Genomic DNA, 16,208 nt, shown 5'->3' with positions numbered 1-16,208 from the left:
GAAACAAAATATATACCTGGTTCGTGATTTGTATCTCATGGTTTGTTGGTTTGTTTGTTTGAAACAGTGTCTCACTTTGTCACCCAGGCTGGAGTGCAGTGGCCCAATCATGGCTCACTGCAGCCGGCTCCAGGATCTTCCCACCCCAATCTCCCGAGTAGCTGGGACTATGGATGCATGCCAGCACGCCTGGCTAATTTTTGTATTCTTTGTAGAGATGAGGTTTTGCTATGTTGTCCAGGCTGGCCTCGAACTCTTAGGCTTAAGCAATCCACCTGCCTTGTATCTCATGATTTTTAAAAAGATTTTTATCTTTCCAGATTATAATTTGAAAAAAAAAAAAAGTTGATGAAAAGGCAACAAAAGTAGAAAAGTCTTTGTTGGTTTTAGCAGAATTTTTTGTTTGTTTTGAATTAGTTGCTGTAATAGTTAAGATATATTTTCAGAGTTGTAAAGCTTATAAGATTTCTACCTTAAAATAAGAATATGAGGAGTGGCCTTATTGCATTATTTAAAAACAAACTGCCCCATATTTTATTCCCCAACCCAAAGAAAATCACAGTGCCTTAAAGGAAACAATGTTTTATCTAATGTTTTTATTACTTTAAAAAAAAAAAAAAAAAACAAGATTATTGGCTGGGCATGGTGGCTCATGCCTCTAAATCCCAGCATTTCGGGGGGCCAAGGCAGGAGGATCACTGAGGTCAGGAGTGTGAGACTAGCATGGCCAACATGGTGAAACCACGTTTCTACTAAAAATACAAAAATTAGCTGGGCGTGGTGACGGGCACGTGTAGTCCCAGCTACTCAGGAGACTGAGGCAGGAAAATTGCTGCACTGGAACCCAGGAGGTGGAGGTTACTGTGAGCCGAGATGGCGCCACTGCATTCCAGTGTGGGTGACAGAGGGGAGACTCCATCTCAAACAAAACAAAACAAAAAACCTGATTATTATGGAAAATTTCAAACGTACACATCCTATTACCTTGTAAAATGAAGAGATCCTTGTAAAAGAGTTGTTAAATATTTCAAGAAAGTGGAGTGAGCCTTGTACTTTATTCTGCTTCTCATTATAAGAGTAGTGTGTTCCAACCATCATGATGAATGTGATTGTTAACAGTTACTAAGATTGAAATTCTGCTGTGTAACCTTAGTGAACAGATTATTTGGGAGCCAATAAGCGAATGAAGGTCCCATATGTTGGTTCAGTTCTGTTTTTATGGAAGACCTGAAATATCAATTTAATTAGATTATTCCTATAACCATCTTTTTATTTTTCTTTAATTCATTTGCGGGGGGATATTACTGTAGTGTTTTTTGTACGTATGATCTTGCCTTCCCATTCTGACATGGAAGCTTTCTCTTTTAGGTGTTGGATGGACTTTTGGCTCAATATGGGACAGTGGAGAATGTGGAACAAGGTAATAACTGAGGAAGTTAGCCTGGTTTTGGAGTGAGATATTACCTGTTATTTCTTATAGATTAGGTCAACTCCAGGGAGAAATATTAAGTTCATATTTCTTTGAAATAAACTTCCTAGAGTATATGTATTTACATCTATGTGTTAGAGATACCTGTCTCTGTCTATGTCTATATAGTTTGCCTTTTCGAGGAATATTATTTACAAGCTGTTTCTCATATACTGTGCAGTGTGCTCAAGTGCTGTCAGGCTAGGGTAAGCTTAATTCACTTAGGAGTAATTGGATTTACACGGTTGCTACTTTCCTTTTCCTGGATAAGAGAAACAGATCCCTAATGTCTTGGACTGAGTGTTACCCAACGAATAGGACTCCTGTACCAATAATCCCTTGAAGTGTTTGTGAAATGCAGATTCCTAGGGCTTACTGTAGACCTACTAAGTAAGAGTCTTGCAGGGAAGAGCTCTTGAATCTATATTTAAAAAAGCACCCGAGGCCAGGCGTGGTGGCCTATGCCTATAATCCCAGCACTTTGGGACACCCAGGCAGGCAGATCACATGAGGCCAAGAGTTCGAGACCAGCCTGGCCAACATGGCAAAACCCCATCTATATTAAAAATATAAAATTAACCAGGTATGGTGGTGCATGCCTGCAATCCCAGCTACTTGGAAGGCTGAGGCACGAGAATCGCTTGAGCCCAGGAGGTGGAGGTTGCAGTGAGCCAAGATTACACCACTGCACTCCAGCCTGGGCGACAGAGTGAGACTCTGTCTCAAAAAAAAAACAAACCCCGAAGTGATTTTTGTGTACACTCAAGTTTGAGAACACCTGTCTCAGGAACGGTGCTGAAAATGCTCAGAAGATACTTTTCTTCCTGCCAGCTTCTTTTTTATCTTCTAAAGCATGAAATACTGTGATTTTTAAAAGAAAAACAATGGTACCTAAAGTTGTTATCTTATGTAGCTCTTTAAGAGTCCCAGAGAAGTAGATTCCAAACTCCTGACGTGACAGGCAATAATACGTGATCAAGATTATTTTTGACTTGACCTAGAAAACAGAATGTGTAAATTCAGTCATTTACTGACTGCGAACCCTTGAAAAAGTCACTTAACCTCACTGACTCACTATGCACAAGTGTAAAATTGAGAGAAAAGTTTCTACCCTTCCTGTATCACCGAATAGTTGTGGCACCCAAAGAGAACCTGTGTAAGGCGTTTGTAGACAGCAGAGTCATACATAAGCTTAAGGGATTGTTCAAGTTCACTTAGGAAAAATGGCAAATAACCCATTTTCTTGTATGTGATCTATTCTGCCAGTTTAATAGTTTAAAAGCAGTAATTATTCAGATATTATTCAGTTCCATGCTGCTGCCTGCCCATGCCCAAAGGTGAAGGGAAAGAGCTCAGAAAGAAGACATGATTACAAGGATTCTATTTCTTAGTTCTTATTTCCTTCAACATGGAAAGAAGACTCTCTTTTTTTTTGAGACGGAGTCTCACTCTGTTGCCCAGGCTGGAGCACAGGAGCACGATCTCCACTCCCTGCAACCTCCGCCTCCCGGGTTCAAGCGATTCTCGTGCCTCAACCTCCCTAGTAGCTGGGATTATAGGTGAGTGCCACCATGACTGGCTAATTTTTGTATTTTTAGTAGAGGCGGGGTTTCACCATGTTGGCCAGGCTGGCGTCAAGCTCCTGGCTTCAACTGAGCCACCCACCTCGGCCTCCCAGAGTGCTGGGATCACAGGCGTGAGCCACCATGCCCGGCAGAAAAGAAGACATTGTAGTGATTGGATGTTGTAGGCAATATGGCCTTGCAGATATGAACCTGTAAAAGTTACTAATTAATATTATATTATAAACTTAGGACAATGCTACACAAGAAAAATATATTCCAGGTCCCTGGGGCAGTTTACAGCTCCCAGGGCAGCTGTGCCCTAGAGAACCCCCAGTTTCCAGCTGCCGAACAACAACAGGATAGAACTGTTGGGCTATTGTTTTGTCCTGTTACATGAGTGATTCCTGATTCAGCAGGAAAATATTTTTAGTAGAGTTTTAGGCAACTTTATAGAACTTTCATGTCCAGTGAAATAAATTATTTGAATGGAGCTTAGCTCGTCACAGAATGAAAGAACTGCCTGATTTCCTGAAGACTAACATCTTTGAAGAACAGAGAATATGACTAAGAAGTGACCACAGAATCTGAGAATGCTAATGGATAGCTTTATTCAGGAGGTTCAAACCCAGCCCTTTCTGGGAGTCTACAGTCTCATCTGTAGCACTAGAAAGCAGCAAATATGAAACCTTTGTAGCATTCTCTGTGTCAGCACTGAGAGAGGACAGTTATGGGCTGCATCTCCCCTGTTTTGCACTGTGAGGACTTTTCTGGGTTAAGTGTTAATTAAAGTGTGCTATGGACACTCCAGGCAAAGGCCAGGGCTGGGCTCGGGTTTATTCATGTCATTCTCAGTGGCAGCTCTTTCTGAGCATTACATACAGCTCCCTGCAACCCATAAAGGCTGCAACTACTTTAAAGTTATTTAACAAACAGTATTTTTAACAGTAGTCCTTAAGTTTTTTGGAGTCTCAGGTCCCTTTGCAAATCTTATAAAATAACCAGAAAAATTCACATTTCCACAAGTTTGAATCATTTTGGAGGGGTTTATCGAATTCTTGAAGCTCAAGCATGGGTCCAGGGTAAAGAATCGTAGATTATACAGTTTGATTATTACTTTGGACAGCAGCTTTATCATAATTTTCTTGAATTCTTATTAACTTTATGTTGTTGTTAACTCCAAACTCCCAACAGCTTAAATGTCTTAAAGGGAAGAATTGATCTAGTCACCTATGTTTGTTTTGGGAAACACATATTTTTGGTGTTTAAGTTTACTGGCTTGGATTGAGAAAGTTTTCTCTGGCATTTGAATTTATTTTTAATTTCTAACTATAGAAGAAGAAGCAAGAAATTATGATCTATGATAAGACAGTTCACAAGAGTAATCCCTTATTGGCCAATCATAGAGTTTATACTTTTCCCTTTTAGCCAAGGAAATTAGAATTGTCGGTTTTAAATGAGATCACTTGGACTCGGGAAGGGGAACATCACACACCGGGGCCTATCATGGGGAGGGGGGAGGGGGAGGGGGGAGGGATTGCATTGGGAGTTATACCTGATGTAAATGACGAGTTGATGGGTGCTGACGAGTTGATGGGTGCAGCACACCAACATGGCACAAGTATACATATGTAACAAACCTGCACGTTATGCACATGTACCCTAGAACTTAAAGTATAATAATAATAAATAAATAAACAAAACAAAACAAAAGTAAAAAAAAAAAAAAAAAAAAGAACGAAGTCCAAGAAAAAAAGAAAAAAAAAGAAAAAAAGAATTGTCGGTTTCATTTATTAGATTTAATTCACACAGTCAAAAAGTTCAGTCAAAGGGAAACAAAAATAGTGATGGTTCAACCTTGTCAATGAATGAATAATTTAAATTAAAACATTTTCTTATTGTTTTATATGTATATCCAATTATTTAAGAGTTAATGCAAATTATAATTAAAACTCATACTTTGATAGTGATGCAATAAATTGATACAAACTTCTAGGAGACCAGTCTGAAAATACGCATTAAAAAGCATCGTGGCGGCTGGGCGCAGTGGCTCACGCCTGTAATCCCAGCACTTTGGGAGGCCAAGGCAGGCGGATCACGAGGTCAGGAGATCGAGACCATCCTGGCTAACATGACGAAACCCCGTCGCTACTAAAAATACAAAAATTAGTCGGGCATTGTGGCAGGCACCTGTAGTCCCAGTTACTTGGGAGGCTGAGACAGGAGACTGGTGTGAACCCGGGAGGCGGAGCTTGGCGCTTGCAATGAGCCTCGTTCGTGCCACTACACTCCAGCCTGGGTGACAGAGCAGGACTCTGTCTCAAAAAAAAAAAAATCATCGTGTTCTTTTACTGCATTACTTTTCTTCTGTGATTTTAGCCTAAAGAAGTAATTCAGAAGAACACACAATCCAGTAATGTTTGCAACAAAGGTGATTTTTAGCAACACTATTTAGAATAGCAAATAGTGGGAACAGCCTACTTGCCAACAATTGGGGAGTGGTTAGGCAGTACATTTGACTCACTGCAATTTTATATAGACATTAGAAATAAAAGATACAAAGAAAATGTACTGATACAAAATATTCGTATAAAAGTGTTTCTACAATATGTGGAAAATATGGTTCTGAGTTGTTTATACGATTAATCACGAATGTGTTATGTACAATTGATTACAAATTACTATGAACTCAGGTGAATAAACACAGACATTCAGATAACTATGGAGCCAGTGTGATGAGGGTTTTTATGTGTTTTTCTCTAAAGTTTGTCTGTTTACATTAAGCCAGAGGGTGACAGTGCTTTTTCCTATGACAGTGTAGTTTTTGCTTTTTCCCTAGTCAACACAGACACAGAAACCGCCGTTGTCAACGTCACGTATGCAACAAGGGAAGAAGCAAAAATGTAAGCAGATTTGGGCTTATTTCTGTTTAAATTTATTTGTTTTCATCTTTGAATTCCATTGAGTTCTGTGTTTTTAAATGTTTTCTAAAAAGATGCAGATCTGTGAGCTGGATATCTGCTACCTTTGATGTATCCATGGCCATCTGAGCCACCTTTGACATGTTGGTAGGGCTCCAGGGTGTTCCTGCCATCTTTCACATGTCAGTGGAGCTCAAGGACATTCGCACCAGGATATTTGTGGACTGCGTAGAGACTTGAAAAATGTTGAGCCTTGGCATCAAAACCAAGATGGGAGCTGTGTCTTGACATGATCAGGAATAGAGGGCACCATATCTGTGACACTGTGTCCCCTAGACTCTGCTTTGCCAAACACTTGGGACCACTTTTACCTAGAGTTTCCTCCATGCACCATGAGGAACCAACACAAGCCTATACCAAAACATTAATCTTGTGTGTATAACATTAAGAGGGAATCCACCTCAGTGACAGCAGCAGCTGAGAGAATTGTCTTGAGAGTGGTTAATCAGTAGCACCTGGTTTGAGTTCTTTTCTCCAATCCCCATCCTCTTTCCAGTGCCCATTCATTACTTCAGGGATGGTTAATTTTGAGCTTAGCTATTAATGGACATGAGATCAAGTCTCTTAAAATACGATGACGCCAGGCTTGGTGGCTCATGCCTGTAATCCCAGCATTTTGGGCAAGGCCGGAGGATTGCTTGAGCCCAAGAGTTTGAGACCAACCTGGACAACATAGGGAGACCTGGTCTCTGCAAAAACAATTTTAAAAATTAGCTGGGAATGGTGGCTTACACCTATAGTCCCAGCTACTTGGGAGGCTGAGGCAGGAGGCTCACTTGAGCCCAGGATGGTAAGGATGCAGTAAGCTGTGATTGCACCACTACCGTCCAGCCTGGGCAACAGAGCGAGACGCTGCCTCTCAGCAGCAGCAGCCAGATGTGGTGGCACATGCTTATAATCCCAGCTGCTTGGGAGGGTGAGGATTACTTGAAACCAGGAGTTTGAGACCAGCGTGGGCAAAATATTTGTAAGACCACTATCTCTAAAAGAACAACAAAAACAAGTTCCTTTTTTGTAGGAGGTCCTTAAAGTGCCTGTCAGGTTATTATAACTAGAATTATGGTCACATTTGGTCTTGCTTTATGGATGTGGCGTAACCTTCGCTATACATCCCAGGATTATAGTGTTCTTTTTCAACATACAAAGATATTTAATCCATTTTCATACTGCTAGTTTTCAAAATGTTAATTTTGCATTGAAAAAGGTAATAATTCAGGCCAGGCATAGTGCCTCATGTCTGTGATCTCAGCCTTTTGGGAGGCTGAGATGGGCGGATCACCTGAGGTCGGGAGTTCAAGACCAGCCTGACCAACATGGAGAAACCCCGTCTCTACTAAAAATACAAAATTTGCCGGGTGTGGTGGCACATGCCTGTAATCCCAGCTACTCGGGAGGCTGAGGCAGGAGAATTGCTTGAACTTGGGGGGCGGAGGTTGCAGTGAGCCGAGATTGCGCCATTGCACTCCAGCCTGGTCAACAAGGGTGAAACTCTGTCTCAAAAAAAAAAAAAAGGTAATAGTTCATTTAGTGTTAACTTTACCTTGTACACATTTGTAAGTGGAGATATACCAACAGCTGAAGTCCACAGCCCTTATCTAGCTGCTGCTTGGGTGGACCTCTGTACATGATATTACTTTATTGCTTTTATTAAATTCAAAAGGTGCTTTTTCATAATAAATTTACAAGTCCTAAACATTAACCTAGTAAAATTGGGTTAATTCTACTAAAAATATACTAAAAAGGATATTCTACTTCATATGTCATTTTAAGAATATAAATAATAGCACTCTGTGCATTTGAAGATTCGAGGACACAAATGCTCTCTCCTAAACTGCTATGGGATCATAAATGTTGAAACCATTCCAGGGGACCCCTGGGCAATACTTAACAATTCTGCTAGGAATTTGTCCTCTGTGCAAAGTTGTAGTTGCAAAAATGTCGATGGTGACACTGTATGTAACTGTAAAATGTTGGACACAACAGATATCTAACTATAAAGGATCAGTTGCAAAAACTATGGTAAATCAATAGAATGTTAAACAGTCATTAAAAATTATACTGATACTGCAGTTGAGTCATGTGTGAGAAAATTATACTGAAAGGTATTTAGTGATATTAAAAAGTGTTTAGAATATTAATTTTTTTAAAAGATTAGAAAATAGTATGTACAGTATTAACCCATTTTTATAAATAATATGTTTATATTTAAGACAGTAAAGATAGTGGATTAGGATTTTATTTGCACCTACATATTTCTGAATTTTCAATAATATGTATGATAATTAAAATGAGAAGAAATGAGTCATAATTTTATGCTGATATTTATAAGAGTTTTTGATAAGGGGGAAATGGCCTTGGAGTGGTGGAGAAACCAGGCTGCAATGTTGGATATGAAGCCTGACCAGGCTGATTACTTGTTTAACTGTTAACCGCAAGCCCTGAGGAAGCGGAGATGGTGTCTGTCTTGCTCATCAGTGTATGTTCAGTGCCTGGCATGGCACCTATATAGGTACCTATTAAATGGGGAGTGAATGAACCAGTCTTGCAGGAGGGTCTTTCTTGATGTTGGTTTCTGATGAAGCTCCCCTTCCTGCTGCATTTCAGAGCCATGGAGAAGCTTAGCGGGCATCAGTTTGAGAACTACTCCTTCAAGATTTCCTACATCCCGGATGAAGAGGTGAGCTCCCCTTCGCCCCCTCAGCGAGCCCAGCGTGGGGACCACTCTTCCCGGGAGCAAGGCCACGCCCCTGGGGGCACTTCTCAGGCCAGACAGATTGATTTCCCGCTGCGGATCCTGGTCCCCACCCAGTTTGTTGGTGCCATCATCGGAAAGGAGGGCTTGACCATAAAGAACATCACTAAGCAGACCCAGTCCCGGTACGTGCCTCTGGGGCTTCCTTTGCTTCCTTCTGAGGGGTCCCCTGCGTGCTGGTGGGTCTCAGCCACTCTTAGGTCACAACTGCTTACATCAGCAGTGGGGGGCTGTGCTGTCAGAAACAGTGGCTTCTTTCAACAGGACTACTAACAGACTAACATCAAGCTGGGGGCTGTGATAAGCTTTCATGCTGAGAGGCTAAAGGTTCATAAAGAGGGTACTGATAACCTCACAGCCAGGACTGTTCCTGTAAGCGAACTAATGCTTATGGATGCATCGATTTCTACAAAAGCAGAGGTGTAGAGCTCTGCGGGATCCTAGAACCCACTCATCATAGCTCTTCCTCTTCCCCTGAGTCAGATCCCTGAGGGTGGCCATTCTTTGTGACCACGTAGGTAGTCTCACAAAGAAGTGGGTGAGTCACTGCCACGTCAAGCAAGAAATAAAGCACATTGGCCTTCTGTTTAGTTTCCTCTCTGTTCAAGGAGACTAAACTGGTTATAAGAGTTGGAGTGAATCAAATGTCTTGTGGAGTTGCTGATTTTTATATCCTCCTAAGACTGTAGCATGATGTAATAAAGCAAGCTTAGGACTTGAAAACAAAGACTCACGTTCAAGTTGTAGCACTTTAAATGGTTTTATGATCTTGGAAAAGATGTTAACCTCTCTGAGCATCATTTGCTTCTTCTATAAAAAGAGGGTTCAGGCCAGGCACCCTCTGTATTACAGAGGCTCACCCCTGTAATCCCAGCACTTTGGGAGGCTAAGGCAGGGGGATCATCTGAGGTCAGCAGTTCGAGACCAGCTTGGCTAACATGGTGAAACCCCATCTCTACTAAAAATACAAAAATTAGCCAGGTGCGGTGGCTCATGCCTGTAATCCCATCTACTTGGGAGGCGGAGGCAGGAGAATCGCTTGAACCCAGGAGGTGGAGGTTGCAGTGAGTCAAGATGGCTGCTCACTGCTCTCCAGCCTGGGCAACAGAGTGAAACGCCATCTCTAAATAAATAAATAAATAAATAAATAAATAGAGGGTTCCTGTCTGTTTTGCCAGGATTATTATGACAATTAGCATAATCAGGCAGATTGAGTGAAATAATTAATATGAAAGTACTTAAATTGCAAAGCACCCAATTACTGACACATAGTAATTATTTACATGGGCTAGTGCACTTTATTCAGGTCATTCAGTGAGTGTCTTGTAACCTGAAAGAGAAATGCTATTTTCTTCAAAATGTCTTATATATCCCCAAATAATAGACACTGATATAGATGAGTCTGCAGTGCTGCATCTTAGGAGAGAAGTGAAGAAATAGAGAGGGAGGTCACTGTTTGGTATTCCTTTTATTTTTAAATCAGCCCTGGCTTTCCCTCCAAGTTCACTGTGAAAGTGACTTTTATTTATGTCTTTTTGTTCCAAAAATCGTTTAAGGTGGCTTGAGAAAAAAAATGTAACAAGTTTAAATAGAAGTGGGGTTAGCTCTCAAAGTGTGCCCATTTTTTAGAAGTCAACCAGAGACTTGGCTCTAGGCTTTCTCACAGCCAGAGTAAAAAGGATATAATCAAGTATGTAATTTTGAAAGTTAACAAAAACAGGTAGGACCACAGCTACCCAAAGAAGTCTGATAAAGTCATCAAGCTTTTGAGCCATTAGTCTTAATGGCAGGCTGCCAATGGAAAGGAAACCAAAAACTTAGAGAGGCAGAGAGAGGGCATGCCTCTGTTTTCTATCCACACTCAAATATATAAAGCTTGCTTGAATTTGGTGTTTGGATTTGGATTAACATATGGCTTTTAAAAGCTGCAATCAGTTCAGAGACCGGCACTGTGCCAATGTGCAGTATTATCCTTCTCACTTTACTCTTCACTTCTGCAGTCATTTGAAAGACTACACAAAATACTTCATTTACCAAACTGGCTTCATTACTGAGTTGGCTTAGTGCCTTTGTCCTACAGCACTCCTGTAAGAACCGTTCCCGTCTAAATGGAGCTGCAAATAATTAAAATTTGGCACAAGACCCCTTGCACTGCTTGCCTCCTTCTTGGAGAATGGCATTGATTGCAAACGTGCTGATGACGCCTCCTTGTCTGTCTGTGTCCTTGCTGTACATTGGCTGGTGTGACGCTTTCTTGGGACGAGGGCCCTATCCAGATGACCTTGTAATCATGGCTCCTGATTCTTTTCCTACAGGGTAGACATCCATAGAAAAGAGAACTCTGGAGCTGCAGAGAAGCCTGTCACCATCCATGCCACCCCAGAGGGGACTTCTGAAGCATGCCGCATGATTCTTGAAATCATGCAGAAAGAGGCAGATGAGACCAAACTGTAAGTTTGCATTCAATGCCCAGATCACTCAACAGAGAAAAAGAGTAGATTCTCCCTCATTTAACCAAAGAGGTTTTTTTTAAAAACTCCAAATCTGTTACTCAGTAACGGAGGCAGGGAGGGAATATGTTTAAGAAATTTATTCTCAAGTAGAATGCAGTGGGAAGTAGATCTTTTGCATTTACAGTATGGCTGTCTCTCCACTTGCGTGTCTCTCTCGGTGATTTTAATGCTTCTATCACCCATTGATAGTAATTATTGGGAGGAACACATAGACTCATGCTGTCCAATAGAACTTTCTGCAATGATAGAACTATATCTGCCCTGTGCAACAGGTCAGCCACTAGCCACATGTTGCTGTTGAGTATTTGAAATGTGACTAGTACAGTGGAGGAACTGAGTGTTTTATTTTTACTCACTCAGAGTTCACTAGCTGTGTATATAGCTAATGTCCATCGTATTGGACACTGCAAGTGTAGAATGTATGTTGTCACCAAAGCTATCATTTATTGTCCTGGAAAAGGTTTCTCCCACCATGCTTCTAAACTGTTTACACTGTTAACATTGCATTACATTTCCTTAAGTAGTAGAAACTAGTTTCCACATGGCTGCTTTATTCTTCTTCCACTCCTTCCTCCCAACTTACCCTTTTTTTTTTTTTTTTTTTTTGAGACAGAGTCTCACTCTGTTGCCCCAGGCTGGAGTGCAGTAGTGCAGTCTCGTCTCACTGCAACCTTCGCCTCCTGGGTTCAAGTGATTCTCCTGCCTCAGCCTCCCGGGTAGCTGGGATTACAGGTGTGCGTCACTGTGCCCAGCTAATTTTTGTATTTTTAGTAGAGACAAGGTTTCACCATGTTGACCAGGCTGGTTTTGAGCTCCTGACCTCAAATGATCTGCCCACTTCGTCCTCCCAAAGTACTGGGATTACAGGCGTGAGCCACCGTGCCCAGCCCTTTCCCCTTATTTTATGAAGTAATTACAGGATTCCACAGTGTAGTGAGGGTTGTCCCAGTTTGAATGGCAAATACAGTTCTTACCAAACAAATTAACTTTGTATTATAAATGAATGAGTGGTGATGGAATAGATAATACAATAAAAATAGACTTTCAGGCTGGGTGCAGTGACTCATACTTGTAATCTCAGTGCTTTGGGAGGCCAAGGCAGGAAGATCACTGGAGGCTAGGAGTTTGAGACCAGACTGGGCAACATAGTGAGACCTCCATCTCTACAAAAAATTTAAAAAATTAGTTGGGTATGGTGGCGTATACCTGTAGTCTCAGCTCCTCAGGAGGCTGCAGCAGCCTTGCTTGAGCCCAAGAATTTGAGCAATGAGCTATGATTGCATCACCATACTCCAGCTTGGGTGACAGAGCACAACCCTGTCCCTAAAAAAAGAAAAAGGAGATTTTCAGTTTGGCAAAATCTGTTTGTGGGTAGCAGTGGCAGTTTTATAGAGAAGTAGTGAGAGATGAATCAAATAATGTCAAACATGAGTGTTCCAAAACCAAGAAGATGAAAATGGTCCTTAAAAGAAGAACATTACAAATCTATTCTTAGATTTCATAAGAGACTCTATCCTTTCTATTATGAAATATTTATTCTACTGGGGCTTTTGAAATCCCCCAAATGCCACAGCTTAATTTGAAAAAGACATTTCTCATCCAAGTTCCTGGGAACTTAGTAAATAATACCTTTATGGATTCTTTTTTTTTTTTTTTTTTTTTTTTTTTAAGATGGAGTTTCACTCTTGTCACCCAGGCTGGAATGCAATGGACAATCTCGGCTCACTGCAACCTCCTGTTTCCTGGGTTCAAGCAATTCTCCTACCTCAGAGTCCTGAGCAGCTGGGATCACAGGCGCCTGCCACCACACCCAGCTAATTTTTGTAGTAGAGACAGAGTTTCACCATGTTGCCCAGGCTGGTCTCGAACTCCTGAGCTCAGGTGATCCACCCGCCTTGGCCTCCCAATGTGCTGGGATTATAGGCGTGAGTCACCACGCCCAGCCACCTTCCTTGATTCTTCAACCTAGGTGCAAACAACTTAATAAAATTCTAAATTAGTCAAAAAGACTAATTTACAACTTGGATTTTTATGTTTTCATGTAGAGCCAAGATAGAGTTTGAATATCTTAGAAAAAAAAATTTTTAAGTGCCTGCGCTGTGCTAATCACTGCTGGAGGCTGAGGCTACAACCATGAGCAGGACTTGGTTCCTGCTTTTTTTGCCTTCCCCACATACCATTTTTTCACCCGTTGGTTCCTGCTTTGATGGAGCAGTCCAGTGGGAGAGAGAGTCATTAAACAAATAATGAGTAATTATGCCAGTAAATAATTAAGTGCAGCTATAAGAAATGCTACAGTGAGGCCGGGCGCGGTGGCTCACACCTATAATCCCAGCACTTTGGGACACCGAAGCAGGCGCATCACTTGAGGCCAGGAGTTCGAGACCAGCCTGGCCAACATATAGTGAAATCCTGTCTCTACTGAAAGTACAAAAATTAGCTGGGTGTGGTGGTGCATGCCTGAAGTCCCAGCTACTTGGGAAGCTGAGGCAGGGGAATCACTTGAACCTGGGAGGTGGAGGTTGCAGTGAGCCGAGATCGTGCCACTACACTCCAGCCTGGGTGACAGAGCGAGACTCCATCTCAAAAAAAGAAAAGAAAAGAAAAAAAAGAAATGCTACAGTGGAAAAATGTAGTATCCAATGATGACATGTAACTGGAGGTTCTAATGAGGGTTTTAGGGGGACAAGGGTTTGGGGGTTTCAGAGAAGGCCTCCCTGTGTAGGTGACAGAGCCCTGAAGGAACTGAATAAGAGGTAGAAGATGTAGGAGAACAGAGATCCTAAACTTTCTTTTTGTTCGTTTACCAAATATTTATTGAGCACTCACTATGTGCCAGGCACTATTTTATGTGCCAGGAACTCAGCAGTGAACAAAGCTGACAAAAGTGCCCGCCCTCTGAAAGTTACTTTCTAATGGAGCTTCTTCAAGCACCCCCTTTATTTTGAGGCAGTAGTAATGCAATCAGTTAGATGCTTTTGGTCTCAAGCAACGGAAAATACAAGTGGTGTAACCAATAAGAAAAGGATGCCATGTCACATAACAAGAAGTCCTGAGGCACACGGCTCCAAGGTCAGTTGAATCATGGGCCCGAAGACCCAAGGCATTTTTCTGCTTTATGTTCCTCAGCATGTCTCACGTTCCCTTGGTAATAATAGGATGGCTATAGTGATTTCAGATGTGCATCCCCACAAAAAGTTACAAATTGAGGGAGAGGGCATCCCTTCCTTGTGTCCTTTTTTCAGAAAACTTCTTTAAAAGTTGTGGTTAAACAACCATAACATAAAATTTACCATCTTGGCCAGGCATGGTGGCTCACACCTATAATCCCAGCACTTTGGGAGGCCGAGACAGGTGAATCACTTGAGGTCAGGAGTTCGAGACCAGTCTGGCTAACATAGTGAAACCTCATCTCTACTAAAAATACAAAAATCAGCCAGGTGTGGGGGCGAATGCCTGTAGTCCCAGCTACTTGGGAGGCTGAGGCATGAGAACCGCTGGAACCCAGGAGCCGGAGGTTGCAGGGAGCCGAGAGTGAACTTCTGCATTCCAGCCTGGGTGACAGAGCGAGACTCCATCTCAGAAAAAAAAAAATGACTATCTTAATCATTTTTAAGTGTGCTTTTTGGTAGTCTTAAGTATATTCACATAGCTGTGAAACAGATCTCCAGAACCTTCTCATCTTGTAAATCTGGAACTCTGTGCCTATTAAACAACTCTTTTTTCCCCTCTCCCGTCAGCCTCTGGTAATCACCACTTCTCTGTGAATTGGACTACTCTAGATACCTCATATAGGTAGAATCATATACTATTATTCTTTTGTAACTGGCTTATTTTACTTAGCATAGTGTCCTCAAGGTTCATCCATGTTATAGCATGTAACAAGTTTTCCTTCCTTTTTATGGCCAAATGACATTCCAGTATATGTATATACCACATTTTGTTTATCTGTTCATCTGGTGATGGACATTTTGAGCTCTTCTGCTTCTTGGCTATTATGAATAATGCTGCTATGAACATGGGTTTTCAAATATCTCTTCAAGACCCTCTTTTCAATTCTTGTGGATATGTGCCAAGAAGTGAGATTGCTGGGTCATATGGTAGTTCTGCTCTTAATTTTTTGGGGGAGGCTTCATACTTTTTCTCAAAGCAGTTGCTCCATTTTCCAGCCCCACCAATAGTAGACAGGGGTTTCAGTTTCTCCATGTTCTCCCCAACACCTATTATTTTCTGTTATTTCAATAACAGCTATCTTAATAGGTACCAGGTGACAGACAGCTCGTTGTGGTCTTGATTTGTGTTTCTCTGATGATTAATGATTGGTGATATTGAGCATCTTTTTATTTATTTATTGACCATTTGTATATCATCTTTAGAGAAATGTCTATTCAAATCCTTTGTTCATTCTCTTTTTTTTTTTTTTTTTTTTTTGAGACGGAGTCTCGCTCTGTCGCCCAGGCTGGAGTGCAGTGGCCGGATCTCAGCTCACTGCAAGCTCCGCCTCCCGGGTTCCCGCCATTCTCCTGCCTCAGCCTCCCGAGTGGCTGGGACTACAGGCGCCGCCACCTCGCCCGGCTAGTTTTCTGTATTTTTTAGTAGAGACGGGGTTTCACCATGTTAGCCAGGATGGTCTCGATCTCCCGACCTCGTGATCCGCCCGTCTCAGCCTCCCAAAGTGCTGGGATTACAGGCTTGAGCCACCGCGCCCGGCCCCTTTGTTCATTCTCTAATTGAGGTATTTGATTCTTTTGTTATAGGAGTTGTAGCAGTCCTTTATTTATTCTTGATCATTAACTATATATTAGTCCATTTGGTGCTGCTATAACAGAATACTCAAGCCTGGATAATTTATAAAGAACAAAAGTTTATTTGGCTCATGGTTCTGGGAAATCCAAGAGCGTGGTGTCAGCATCTGGTGAGGGTTATCCTATG

The 16,208-nt window shown here is 41.7% G+C and overlaps 1 protein-coding gene across 5 annotated transcripts in view; it reads left to right on the top strand.

The window, feature by feature from the left end:
- LOC105480151 (insulin like growth factor 2 mRNA binding protein 2) overlaps nt 1-16,208 on the top strand; it is a 193,018-nt gene that overhangs the window by 136,974 nt on the left and 39,836 nt on the right. For all 5 annotated transcript variants that reach the window (XM_071091408.1, XM_071091407.1, XM_011738660.2 and 2 more), the window contains exons 4-7: nt 1,369-1,420; nt 5,870-5,933; nt 8,616-8,888; nt 11,079-11,213. In XM_071091408.1, the coding sequence (XP_070947509.1) occupies nt 1,369-1,420; nt 5,870-5,933; nt 8,616-8,888; nt 11,079-11,213 (524 nt within the window). The remainder of the gene's footprint in view (nt 1-1,368; nt 1,421-5,869; nt 5,934-8,615; nt 8,889-11,078; nt 11,214-16,208) is intronic.

This window comes from Macaca nemestrina, chromosome 2, assembly GCF_043159975.1.
Source record: "Macaca nemestrina isolate mMacNem1 chromosome 2, mMacNem.hap1, whole genome shotgun sequence".
NCBI classification, from domain to species: Eukaryota; Metazoa; Chordata; class Mammalia; order Primates; family Cercopithecidae; genus Macaca; species Macaca nemestrina.
The sequence above is the reverse complement of the archived record's forward strand: the minus strand, read 5'-3'. Positions and strand labels throughout refer to the sequence as shown.